Source organism: Nannospalax galili, unplaced genomic scaffold (assembly GCF_000622305.1).
Source record: "Nannospalax galili isolate Female #2095 unplaced genomic scaffold, S.galili_v1.0 scaffold253, whole genome shotgun sequence".
NCBI classification, from domain to species: domain Eukaryota; kingdom Metazoa; phylum Chordata; class Mammalia; order Rodentia; family Spalacidae; genus Nannospalax; species Nannospalax galili.
In genome coordinates, this window is record NW_008335287.1 from 2,183,313 (window position 1) to 2,196,525 (window position 13,213).

The 13,213-nt window shown below is 43.3% G+C and overlaps 1 protein-coding gene across 1 annotated transcript; it reads left to right on the plus strand.

Moving 5' to 3' along the window:
• Positions 1-3,995: 3,995 nt before the first annotated feature.
• Rps29 (ribosomal protein S29) lies at positions 3,996-5,518 on the plus strand. Its single transcript, XM_008829870.3, has 3 exons — positions 3,996-4,153; positions 4,365-4,464; positions 5,417-5,518. Exons 1-3 carry the CDS (start codon positions 4,092-4,094, stop codon positions 5,423-5,425), a joined length of 171 nt encoding a protein of 56 aa, XP_008828092.1. The 5' UTR covers positions 3,996-4,091; the 3' UTR covers positions 5,426-5,518.
• Positions 5,519-13,213: the final 7,695 nt, after the last annotated feature.

Consider the following 13,213-nt stretch of genomic DNA (forward strand, 5'->3'; position numbering starts at 1 on the left):
CAGGCCAGCTGGGGCTACAGGGATACCCTGTCTCAAAAAGACCAAAAAAATTTATTGAGAATTTCATACATGCATATAAAATGTTTTGATTAAAAACATGCCCACTCCCTCCCCTCCAACTTCTCCCACATCTCCCCGTCACTTTTTTTCTGATAACTTCGTGTACTGTTTCTTCTTCTTTTTTAAATGGGGCTTTTTGCTAGAGTGGACATGTTTAATTCATATTGCTTGTATAAGTTGATGTCTATTTGGGACTGGGCTCTCTAATTCTGATTCTGCTCGTGGCACCGGTCCCCTGAGCGCACCGTCGCTGTCTGCCGCTTCTCTGTGGGTCTCTGTTGCCCGGGCTTGCCTGGCCGGGTTCTGCCCTAATTTCACCCGTGCACTTCCTCAAGATGCAAAATCCACCGGCTGCTGGATCACCCGGGAAGGAGTGGGGCGGCTAAAGCTAGGTGTCCGTGAGTCGGCTTATGAAGAGACAGCTCTCTCCGGGAAGGCTGGATCATAGGCAGTAAGACACAGGACTCAGCTCAGTCAGTGGTACAGCCCTTTTATTCAGTGACTCAGCTCGGCTCCAGGCCTTAGTGATCCAGCTTCGATTATTGAGGGAAAACCAGGATACTTTATACTGTGGGGGTAGTGGTAAAAGCCTTAGCTGATAGGTACTTTGTGGGATGCCCTATTTACATATGGAAGTGGGCTCCTGCCAGGCTGCCAGACTGCCTGAAAATCACACAGGGAAAGCTGGCAGTTCCAGAGCCGGAGGCCATGGCTACTTCAAAAGATGAGTCAGGAAGATGCCGGGAAGGCACCCTGCTGATAAAAGGAGTCTCTGCAAAGGCTGGTAGTAACAAAGCCGGAGGCTATGTTTATGGTAGGGCATCTGTGGAGGGCACTTCAAAAGACGAGTCAGGAAGATGCCAGAAAAGCACTCTGTTGAAAAAGGAGTCCCTGTATTTGAAGCCGAGCCCATGGGCTATCTGGACATGAAGGGACTTCTACTTTACACAACAGGAGTCCCCAACATACCTCTGTCCATCTTAGGGAAATAGTGAAATAAATTTTAAATGGATACAAGATGTAAATTAAGATCTGAAAGTATAAAAGTATCAGAGGAAAACAAACACACAGTACAAAGACCCCAGAGTTTGGGGTCTGCTATACAGGTATTCCACCAGTGAGCCACAGTCCTAGCTCTGAGCTAAGTCCTAGACTGAGCTAAGGATTCTCTCTCTCTCTCTCTCTCTCTCTCTCTCTCTCTCTCTCTCTCCCCCCCAGATTTTTAAATACAGTCTAAAAGCAGTAATATCACAAGATAAAGTTTAAATGCATAGACAACTAGTTTTTTTTGCATAGAAAAATATAGTGTGATGGTCAATTTTGGGTGTCAACTGAGTGAATTAAGGAATACCCCAAAGGACTAGTAAATCACTGCTTTTGAGTATCTGTGAGCATGTTTCAAGAGAAGACTGAGAAGTGAGTTAGTAGATTAAGTGGAGAAGATCAGCCCTTAATGTGGGTGGGTGGGTACCAGGAGTTGTATCCCAGACTTTCCCCAGATACTCCAGACATTTGAACTCTGGGTTTCGCTAGTCTTTAGACTGTAGTATATACAGCAGTAGATCCTCAGATCCTCAGGCCTTCAGTCCTAGTCTGAGGGCTATGCCATTGGCTTCCCTGGTTCTGAGGGCTTTGGACTTAGACTGCTTCTAGCATCTCATGATTTCCAGTTTGCAGATGCCTGTGAGCCAATTCTCATAATAAATCCCCCTTACTAATCTGTGTATGTATCATTGATCTAGCTATCCATCTACCCGCCCACCCACTCATCTTACTGGTTCTGCCCCTGTGGTGAACCCTGAGTAATACAGATTTTGTACTCAATAGTGGTTCTAGAGAAATTGAATCATTCTTGTTTTTATTAGATATAGGGTCACACTGTGTAGCTCAGCCTGATCTGTAAATGTGCTATATAGCTGAGGCTGACAGCACAAAGAACATGGTCACTGAAAATAGTGAAAGTCTGGGCTGGGGATATAGCTCAGGGGTAGAGTGCTTGGCCAGCAAGTGTGATATCCTAGATTCAATCCATATCAACTTCTGCTCCACCCTTCACAACAAAAAAAGCTGGGACCATAACTTCTAGTGATGGGTCTAGCCAATATAAGGATTCAAAGTTTGGGAACCATCAGTAGACTGGTGGGTATGTACACTCAAAGTTGATGGCATTTTACAGATTGGCAGAAACCTTTCCCCCATAATGCCAGCAAAACTCTCAGAGGTAGTTAGGAAAACTCAATTATTCTTTGGATTCCAATATAAGTAGCCAGGCTGGATAACCCTTCCAAGCATAGCCAAGACTATGCTACCTGCTTTTGTACAGCCAATGATCCCACTAATAGTAACCAGTGTCGCATAGGCAAAACCAAAATAAGGCACAAATGAGCTGGTATACGTCTGCACTGTTTTTGTCTCACTTGGTCTGTTTGCTTGCTTAGTGCATTACAGGCCTGTTAAAACAAAAAGCAAAAGAAAAGAAGAAAAGAGTTGAAATTGGAAGGATTCTTGAGAGAATCTCTCTCCCTCCCCCCTCCCTCCCTCCCTTCTTTCCGAAACCACTAGGTTTACAGGGTTTGAAAACAGAAATTAACTTACATCTCTTAAGTCCCTCTTTCCTCCATTATATGATACTGCTCAAGGATTGTTAAAGGATTGTCTACCAGAATCCCAAAGTCATATACGTGAAAAAAAAAAAGTCCTTAAGTTCTAATAAGAGTTCTTGTGCAGTTTTTCCTTCACATTTTTAAATTTTTTGAATTGTACCATCTTGTGCTATGTATAGTTTTAGGGTTTTTGTAGAAACATGGAATCTAAACTCCTTTTGTCAGAGATTTCCTTGGATTTAGAAATTCGTTAGATGATTAAAGCAAGATTTACCTCAATCACATTAACTTCTTACTTTAAATTCAGCCAAATAAAGTGATCATGGTGTTACAAGCCCAGCACTTGAGAGACTGAAGCAGGAGAATAACAAGTTTGGGTTGGGGTCTGCTGTGTGCTAAATAGCGGGCGCCAGGATGGCCTAGGCTACATAGGGAGAGTGTTAAAAAAAAAAAAAAAAGCATAAAATAAAATTAAAAAATAGAAAAGTTTAGTCACGTACAAAATAATTAAAATTTTAAAATAAAAAGGTTTAGGCAAGTACATTTAGGTATCAAGTGTACTAAGGGTGTTATACTCAGGTATCTAGAGCTTTGCGTCCTTTTTTCTGGAATGATGTGGTTTATCTCTTGGAGGTATGTATTAAGTAAAAATAGTTTAGTAAAAAATGGAAGGCCACCCCCTAGCGTTGACTCTTGTACATTACAGGTGGTTTCACTTGTTTTATAAATTTACACCAATAGGTGTCAGTGCTGAGGCAAGGCAAAAATTCCTTTTCCCAAGTGTAAAAATTTTAATTAAGGAAATGTAAAAGAGCGATCAATAGATTAAGAAGTATATTATAAAAGTTTAAGATATTTTAAAGGCTTAAGATTCACTCCGGAGAGGTCCAAAAGAGACGGGGTCTCGCTATGTTGCCCAGGCTGGAGTGCAGTGGCTATTCACAGGCGCGATCCCACTACTGATCAGCACGGGAGTTTTGACCTGCTCCGTTTCCGACCTGGGCCGGTTCACCCCTCCTTAGGCAACCTGGTGGTCCCCCGCTCCCGGGAGGTCACCATATTGATGCCGAACTTAGTGCGGACACCCGATCGGCATAGCTCACTACAGCCCAGAACTCCTGGACTCAAGCGATCCTCCTGCCTCAGCCTCCCGAGTAGCTGGGACTACAGGCGTGCGCCACCGCGCCCGGCGCTTGGCAACGCGGCGGGAAGATACTAGAGGTTCGGCTGCCGTGACGTCACCCATGCGCCCGCCCAGCCATCCTTAGAGATGTCATTCAAAGATGTCATTTCTGGAACAGGGTCGTCGCACTGCGCAAGCGTCATGTTTTAGCGGTGTATTCTGGGTAAATTGTGCCCCAAGAACTTTGAACAGCGCATGCGCGGCGTGGCTCGTTCCTTTTCGCTTTTTGGACGTGTGGCGTTAAGATGGGTCACCAGCAGCTCTACTGGAGTCACCCGCGGAAATTCGGCCAGGGTTCTCGCTCGTGGTGAGAATGGCTTGTGGTTGGAGGAAGGGGCTGCTGTGGGTCGCGGGGATGCTGGAAGTTCACGTTGCGGAGCCCGCGGGTGGCGGGTTCCCACCGTTCGGAGGCGCCGCCATTACAGGCCTGCTGTCGGCGGGCCGGGTGCGGGCCTGCGTGAGGAATGTGGTGGTCTTCGTGGCCTCCAAAAACGCCATCTTGCTCTTTTCCCCTGCAGCCGCGTCTGCTCTAACCGCCACGGTCTGATCCGGAAGTACGGGCTGAACATGTGCCGACAGTGTTTCCGCCAGTACGCGAAGGACATAGGTTTCATTAAGGTACGCGGACCCCGCGCCATCCTCATAATGCAGGGCAGGAAGGGGAGCAGGCGGCGGGGGCCGAGGAGTCGGCGGGAGCCTGGGGCCCAGACTGGTCTTAGTCTCCATGGCTCTCCGCGACGGGACACACTGCGGAGCGTCTCAGCACTCAGAGGGCTGGAATGGGGAGGGTGAGGGGCTGGAATGGGGAGGGTGAGGGACTGCCAGCTTCAGGCATCATGCTGGGCAAGATGACTTATTTTTAAGGAATCAGCACATATTTTACACTTACTGGTCTTTTAAGAAACTGAATATCTAACCAAACACTAGCCAGGAATGTTATACGGTGGAAAGGGCAAAAATGAGTTTATTTGCTCCTTGGGATAAAACCAAAAGCTTTTTGCCTAGTGATTGTTTTGTATAGAATGTTCAGGACAACTTGTTCAAAGTAAATATTTTTTTGATGGTGTATTTAATGGGTGTAGGTTATGTGAGTTGCAACAGAGACAGAAAAGGGTTTAAACTCAGATCTTTGACCAATTACTTAACCTCTATAAGCTCAGTGTTACATTGTAGAGATTTGACTGACTCAGTGTGGGCAAGTTTGTCTCAGATGAGGGAATAGTTGCTGGGGTACTCAGTGACTTTCTGATCTTACTTTCTTAGGCTAAGATGAACTGTAGTAATAACTAGGTAGTTAGTAACTATCCAGAGCACTTGGTTAAGTTCATTTTCTGTAGTACTGTATTGGGAAATAATTCTTGGAGGGAATGAGTGTGTCCAAATCATTCTGAAATATAGGTGAGGTTTGTAAGGTAGGCATTGAATGAATGTTTAAGTAAGTTAGTAGGACTTGGCAATTTAGGCAGGTCATTTCCAATTTAGGCATTGCTTTTGTAATTGAATTTTGGCAAGAATTGAGTTGAAATTAAAGTATTTTAAAGTGATGAATTTTCTTTGTGCTTTTTTTCAGTTGGACTAAGCGACCTTGAACGAATGAATTCAAGACCATCCTCTCAGTGAAAGAGATCATGCTTGTCTTTGTACATAAATAAAAAAAATTCATGTTCTTCAATTTATGTGTTTTTGTTATTGAGACAGTATCCCATGCTGACCTTATATTTGCTGTATAGTTGAGGTAGACCTTGAACTCCAGATCTCCTCCACCTCTGGGTTACTGGGGTATAGGCATCCTTCATTGAGGTACTAGAGATTGAACCCATGGCTCAATCTTGTCTTGAGAATGTATGGCCTATTTTCTGAGTCATAAAAATATTCATGCTGAAGTGTGGTAAATCAGTTTTATTATGCTTGGAAAAAATTATTTCGTTATATAAAAATCATTTGTGGAAAGGAACAGTGAGTGAGTGACTGGTATGTAGGTGTGTTTACTGATACTAGTTCAGTAAATAAAAAGCTAGTCATAGAGGGCTTAGTGTGGTTTTTTAAACTTGCTTGGGGAAGATAACAGACCAGAGGAAAGTATGTTCCTAAAAAGTCTGGACATCCTGTGCTGTCAGCATCTGGGAACCTGACAATTAACTGTTTTTTGGCTTGACAAGATCAAAGAGATTTTAGTTTCTGTTCTGTTAGCCCTGAGGATTCTGAGCCAGGCATGGAGGTGCATGCTTTTAATCTCAGCACTTGGGAGGTAGAGGCAGGCGGAGCTCTGAGTTCAAGGCCAGCCTGGTCTATATAGTGGGTTCCTGGGCAGCTGGGGCTGTAGGGAGACCCTGATTCAAAAAGATTTATCGTCCTCTTTTGGTGGCGGGGGGGAGAACCCAAAATAAAAAAAAAAAAAAAAAAAAAAAAAAAAAAAAAAAAAAATTACTCTGAATTAATACTGGTGGAGCCCCAGCTTATAATAGTATTTGAGGAAAAGGGAAGCTAAGTGCTAGGTGTTGGCAGGCAGAAGAAAACCATGCCTACCTGCCTCCGAGTTAAGAAGTAATGAGTTTGAGGTAAGGTTAGAAATCATGGCTATTATCTTGGAGTAGAATAGGTGGGAGTGGTTGAGGAGGTTGTCACAGACTTCTGAAGGAGGTGGCAGGGTTCTGTTGGATGACATGGGGGTTGTAGTGAAGGGTTTTGACTTGATTGGCAGAATTGCTGTTGAGAAGACTGAAAAGAGGTTTGGAGGAGAAAGCCTTACTGTTAAAATGTAGTTTGAGATATGTATTGTATATCCAGTGTAGCTTTCTAGGAAGTAATATATATATATATTTAATATGTGTACGGGTGTATTGCCTGCATGTGTGTTAAGTGCCCCTGTGTCTTGGAGTGCCCACAGAGGTCAGAAGAGGGTGTTGGATCCTCTCGAACTGGAGTTTTGGACAGTCGTTAGCTGCCATGTGGATGCTGGGAACTGAACCTGAGTCCTTTGCAAAAGTGGCCAGTGCGCTTACCTGCTGAGGGCTCTCCATGTAACCCCCCCCAAAGCATTTGTATAAATGATTCTGGACTATAGGAGAGTGTGGAAGTGTAGATAACAATTTTCATTGTCCTTTAGATGAGGATGATAACCTTGTATTTTCAGTTGTCCTGAGAGAAGTATTCCTGAGAAAGGACTATCATTCAGGTTTTTTTGTAAGAAGATGATTTAGTAAGTTGAGGGCGATCTGAGCTGGGTGTGGTGATGTAAACCAGTAACATATACCAGATGTTTAGTAAACCTGAGGTAAAGGCAGGGGGATTGAGAGTCTTCCTGCATGGTGAATTCAAGGCCCTACATTTGGCAGCAACAGCAACAGGTTGTTGAGAATGGGTTTGTTTTTGATACAGTGTCTCCTTATAGTTGCAGCTGACCTGGAACTCTATGTAGCCAGGCTACCCTTGATGTCATGGAGATCTGCCTGCTTCTAGATAGGATCAAAGGTGTGTGCCATCATGCCCAGCTGTCTGGGTGTTATTTTAAACCTCACTTCTAAGCAAGTTAAGTGGTTAATTCACATCTTGGAAGTTTCCTATGTGTCAAATGAACCTACTTGGGAATACCTACTCCAGGACGCATGTGAGGATTATTACTACATTTCCTTTCATATTTATAACAGCATGGAAGAAGATGCCTTGCATATTAATGGGAGTTCCCTGATTAACACGGGTAGCAAGCATGATGGATGTTCTTGAGATCCAAACAGCTACTGGAACACAAAGACTAAACTAGGTTTGCATCCTGCCTGCCTTAGTCTGTTCAGGCTTCTGAAAAAATGCTGTATTCTAAAGGCTGGGAAGCTTAAGGTGCTGGAGCCTGTGTCTGGTGAAGGATATTCTGATTCACAGATGGGGCCTTTCTTGAATGTTCCACTGTGGTAGATGGGGCAAACAAATTAATGTGGGTCTGTTTTAAAAAGGTACTATAAGAGTGGAGTGTTTCAAAGGCCTCATCTAAAGTCATCACCTTGGGGATTAGGGTTTTGACAAGAATTTAGGAGGGGAGCCTAAGCATTTAGGCCATTGAAGCATCTTTATTATGACTGTGAGGCCTAATCTCCATTTTATAAAAGGTGATATTTCCCATACTTTACAGCCAGAAAGATTCAAAGCAGCCAGTAAGATTGGAAACTCTTGTTATTAAACTATGAATGTTCATTGGTAAGGGAAAGCTTTAGTAAATATCTCTACACAGAAAATTTGTGGTAACAGGTAGACAACTGTATATGTAAGACTATGTTAAAGATGTGCACAGGAAAACAAACATGCCATATGCTAGTGCTTTTGAGTAAATGAACTGTAGGTGATTTAGTTTGAAGCCATGTGAGATTAAGACAGGTCACCAGTGAGTGCTGCGTGTAGAGTTCCTGGAATCAGTATTGTTAGGATTTTGCTCCTCTCAAGCCAGCTTATTCTATTTTTAGATTGTTTTGTAAGTTCTTTCTTAGTATCTTTCAGATTTCCTTCTGATTTCATTTATACCCATTGATACTAACTCCACGTGATCCTGTACAAAATAAATCTTATTTCTGCAAGAAAAAAGGTAAGAGTCTTGTACCTGAGGGCTCTTGTGTTCCAGGGTAACTATTGCTGATATTTCAACTGCTCCTGTAAACATGGTTTACAGGAATCCTATTTCTACTTCATGTAGAACTTGATTGTACCTGACATAGAAGTTTTTTTGGTGTTTCATAACAATGGTCTTTTAAGGTCCAGGCTGGCCTAAACTCTCGGCATTCTACTGCCTCAGCCTCCTAAGTGCTGGAATTACAGGCATGTGCCACTGTACCTGGCCAATATGGCCAACATATTTATTTATTTTTGGCAAGGTCTCTCTATGTTCCTTGGCTGGCCTGGAACTCAGAATCCTCCTCCTCCTGTCTCTCACATGCTGGGATTAAAGGCGTGTGCAACCAAGCCTGGCTCAGCATATTTACTGGATGATTGAATAAGCAGGCTTGACAGTGACTTTAATTTGGGCATCACTGTTGCTGCTTCTGCTTTTCTGCAGTGCTGGGAACTGAATCCAGAGCCTCATGCAGCCCAGGCAAGTGCTCTACCATTGAGGTAGACTCTCAGGCTTCTTTTTTTTTTTTTTTTAAAAAAAAAAGCAAATGTGGAGTTTAGAGGACAAACAATAGGCCTCAGTTCTTTCCCCATGTAGGCTCTGGTGATTGAACATAGGTCATCAGGCTTGGTGGCAAGCACCCTTATCTGCTCAGCCATCTCACTGGCCCCCTTTTATGAATCTTTTATAATGATAGAAAAACCAGATATTATGACCTTCAGACAGTAGGCATTCCTATGGTTAATGCTCTAAACAGTGCAGTCAGCTTTACATAATTACTTAATCAGGACATAGTTCTTGATGAGAACCATCTTTAGTGTACAGCCATACCACCCCTAACATGCCTGGATCTCTTTTTAAAAAAAAATATTTTATTGTTATTTTTTTTAATGTATATGCATGTATTGCCTACATATAGGTAAGTGCACCCGTGTTGTGCAATCTCTGAAGAGGACAGAAGAGGCTGTTGGATCCCCTGGAACTGGAGTTATGGACAGATGTTAGCTGCCATGTAGGTGCTGGGATTCAAACCCGGGTCTTCTGCAAGAACAACCAGTGTTCTCAATCCCTGAGCCATCTCTCCAGCCCTATGCCTGGATCTCTTTAGGATGCTAATAGCAGAGTGGTGGTGAACCCCAACATTTGGGAGGTGGAAGTAGGAGGATCAGGAGTTCAGGACTGTCTTCAGCAGTATAATGAATTTGAGGCCAGCCTAGTACTGGATAACAGTTTCTTCTGAATTAACATATTCCTTCTAGGATGGAGAAGGGAAGTAAGTGCCCTGACTCAGGAAGTAAACAACTCACAAGTTTCAGAAGTTCAAACGATATTCTCAAATCTCTTCCCCAAGGTTGTGGAAGCAGTAAACAACTTTGGGCACTCCCACACCAGCAGAGCTGCCCAGAGAGACTGACCTGCCCACCTGTCTGCAAATTGTACAGAGATCTAAGGATGCAGCTTTTGTGCATCATCACCCATGCTGAGGTGGGGCTTTCTGATGCCGCAGATGCCTTTGAGGCATTCATACTCCTGTAAGTGACCCTAGTGAAACCTGTCAAGTTAGACTTTGGTAGACTTACTGCTTTGGTCTGTTGTCAGTTCCCTATTTGGGGTGAGGAGACATTTATGTTGTGTGTTTCCCCAGGAAAAGTCATAACACTAGGTTACAGGAGACCCAGTTTCTCACACACAAACAGCTGATGAGATGGCTCAGTGGGTAAAAGTGCTTGCCATGCAAATCTGATGACTGGAGTTCAGTTCCTGGAACTCATGTAAAAAGCTGGATATGGTAGTGCTCATCTGTAACAGCATCACTCCTATGGTGAGATAGGAGGCAGAGAGGAGAATCACCTGAAGTTTGCAGGTCGGCTAGCCTGGAGTATGTATGCAGCCTGGCAGAAACAAGAGAGACTGCCTCAAAAACAAGGTGAAGTGTTATGAGAATTAAACTGAGAAGGGCCTGACACAGTGAGAAGACTCAAACAATGCTCAGAAAGCAGAAGTTTCCTTTGTTATGCCCAGGTGCTCGTCAGAGACACTGAGGTCCCAACCAGAAATACATACAGGGTTTTATGGGATTTTATAGAATTTTTCATGTCATCCTTTGGTAGTAACCATTTGGTAGATTTGAGACTTTCAGCATAGATATGTATGTACCCTTTAGGCTATTACAGGAAATTTAAATGGTCAGCCCTTTTTTTTTTTTTTTTTTTTTCTTCATCTTTTTGAGATGGGGTCTCTGTAGCCCCAGCTGGAGCTCACTATGTAGACCAGGCTGGCTGTGAACTCACAGAGATCTGCCTGCCTCTGCCTCCCAAGTGCTGGGACTACAGGTGTGTGCCACCACGCCAGGCAAAACATTAACATTTTTGTTTTTTGTTTGTCTTTTTAAGGCTAGGATGCTTTATTTTGTATCTTTAAATTTTTTTTAAATTTAATTTTTATGTATTTCATACAGAATATTTTAATCAACTTTATACCTCCTTCCCCATTGGCCCCTACCCATAGCCTCCCCACTGGAGTTCATGCATTCTGTCATTGTGTTAAGGCCTATCATGTCAAGTTAGTGTCCCCAGATGTCCCTCAGTGCAAGTTCCTCCACTGAGGTCTAGTCAGCCTATCTAGAGTCCCCCCCTTTTAAGAAGATCAGCTCTTCCTCACCTAGCAGTAATCAGCTGCCAATAATTCTTCAACTAAGATTGGGGCCTGCTGTCCATTTCCACAGTTATGTGCTGGGTTTTTGTCTGCTTGAGTTTGCATGGGTGGGTCTTGTTAAAATTTTTTAATATTTTTATTTTATGTGTTTAAGTATTTTGTTTGCATGTATATGTGTACCACATATTTGTAGTGCTTGCAGAGGCCAGAAGAAAACATCATATCCCCTGGAACTGGAGTTAAGGATGGTTGTTAACCTGCCATGTGCGTGCTGGGAACTGAGCGCAGGTCCTCTGCAAGACCAGTCAGTGCTCTTAACCACTGAGTCATCTCTCTAGCCCCATCTCAGCCATTTTTTAACAAATAAGAAACACTACAGACTGATGTTTCTTTTTTGTTGTTGTTGTCTTTTTGAGACAGGGTCTCCCTGTAGCCATAGCTGGCCTAGAACTCACTAGGTAGACTAGACTGGCCTTGATCGCCACAGACATCTATCTACCTCTACCTCCTAAGTGCTGGGATTAAAGGTGAGCGCCACCACGCTCAGCCAAGAGGCAGCATTTGCATTTTCAAGGTGCTCACAGACCTTTGTGATTGTTTGTCCTGTCCTGTGGCACCCTGAGACTGAACTCAGAATGGAAGATTTTCTTTCTTATAACTTTTAAACACACCTAAAGTAGAGGCTCATCAGGCTAAAAACTTAAAAGCACTCTTACAAAGTCCCAAGTGCTATTCCTACATACTATCAACAATCACAATTATTATTAGGATTATATAAGATTCTTATCAAATATATTTGTTAGTGCCTATTCATCTACCATACAGAACATAGTTCATTAGTTTCACATTAATTTTTCCTCATCAAAAGGAGAGAACTAACTCCTGAAAAAAATTGTCCTCTGACCTCCACATGCACACACTGGGACATGTGCACCTGTATTCACATATCATGCAAATAATAATAAATGTAATTGGTGCCTGTAGGATTTTGACTTTCAGATAGGTAGAACAAAAGTTCTTCTGATATGATTAAGAAGATGCAATGGGGGCTGAAGAGATGCTCAGTGATTAAGAACATGTACTGTTCTTACAAAGGACCCAAGTTCAGTTCTCAGCACCCACATTGGGTGGCTCACAGCTGCCTGTAATTCCAGCTTCAGGGAATCCCATGCCCTCTTTTGGCCTTGGCAGACACTGTGCTTATGTGTACCCCCCCCCGCCCCATGTGTACATAATTAAGAATAAAAGTAAAATAGAATTTTTCCCCCCTTTTTAGGCATAATGGTTTATAGTGATTGTCATTTTGACAGAATGTAGACTCACCTTGGAGACAAATCTCTGGGCATGTCTTCAAGGAATTATTTAGATTAGGTTAATTGAGGTGGGAAGACCCACTCTAAATTCCATAAGCTGGGATTCTAGACTGCATGAAAAGGAGAAAGTCAGCTGAACAGTGACATTTATCATGTGCTGTTTCCTGACTCTGGATGCAATGTATGTGACAAGCTGCCTCCCGATCTGCGGTGACACCTTCCTTACCAGGATGGAATGATCCCCTCAAGCTGAGCAAAAATGAACCCTTCTCCCCTTAAATGGCTTCTCCTTAGGCATTTGGTCAAGCAGCACAGCAATGAGGAAAGTGACCAATCTGAAGAGGACCAAAAGTGACCAATCTGAAGAGGACCAAAAGTGACCAATCTGAAGAGTACCAAAAGTAACCAATCTGAAGAGGACCGAAAGTAACCAATCTGAAGAGGACCAAAAGTAACCAATCTGAAGAGGACGACAAAGTGACCAATCTGAAGAGGACCACAAAGTGACCAATCTGAAGAGGACCGAAAGTGACCAATCTGAAGAGGCCCACAAAGTGACCAATCTGAAGAGGACCGAAAGTGACCAATCTGAAGAGGCCCACAAAGTGACCAATCTGAAGAGGACCAAAAGTGACCAATCTGAAGAGGCCCACAAAGTGACCAATCTGAAGAGGACCACAAAGTGACCAATCTGAAGAGGACCGAAAGTGACCAATCTGAAGAGGACCGAAAGTGACCAATCTGAAGAGGACGACAAAGTGAACTGCCTCAGTAGTCACATAAATGGCGGAGGAAAAAAAAAGAA

What these genes read in the sequence shown, in the direction of transcription:
- Rps29 (XM_008829870.3), top strand. Translation starts at nt 4,092, where the DNA reads ATGGGTCACCAGCAGCTCTACTGGAGTCACCCGCGGAAATTCGGCCAG. An exon ending in GGCCAGGGTTCTCGCTCGTG is followed by an intron (nt 4,154 to 4,364) that starts GTGAGAATGGCT and finishes TTTCCCCTGCAG; the next exon opens with CCGCGTCTGCTCTAACCGCC.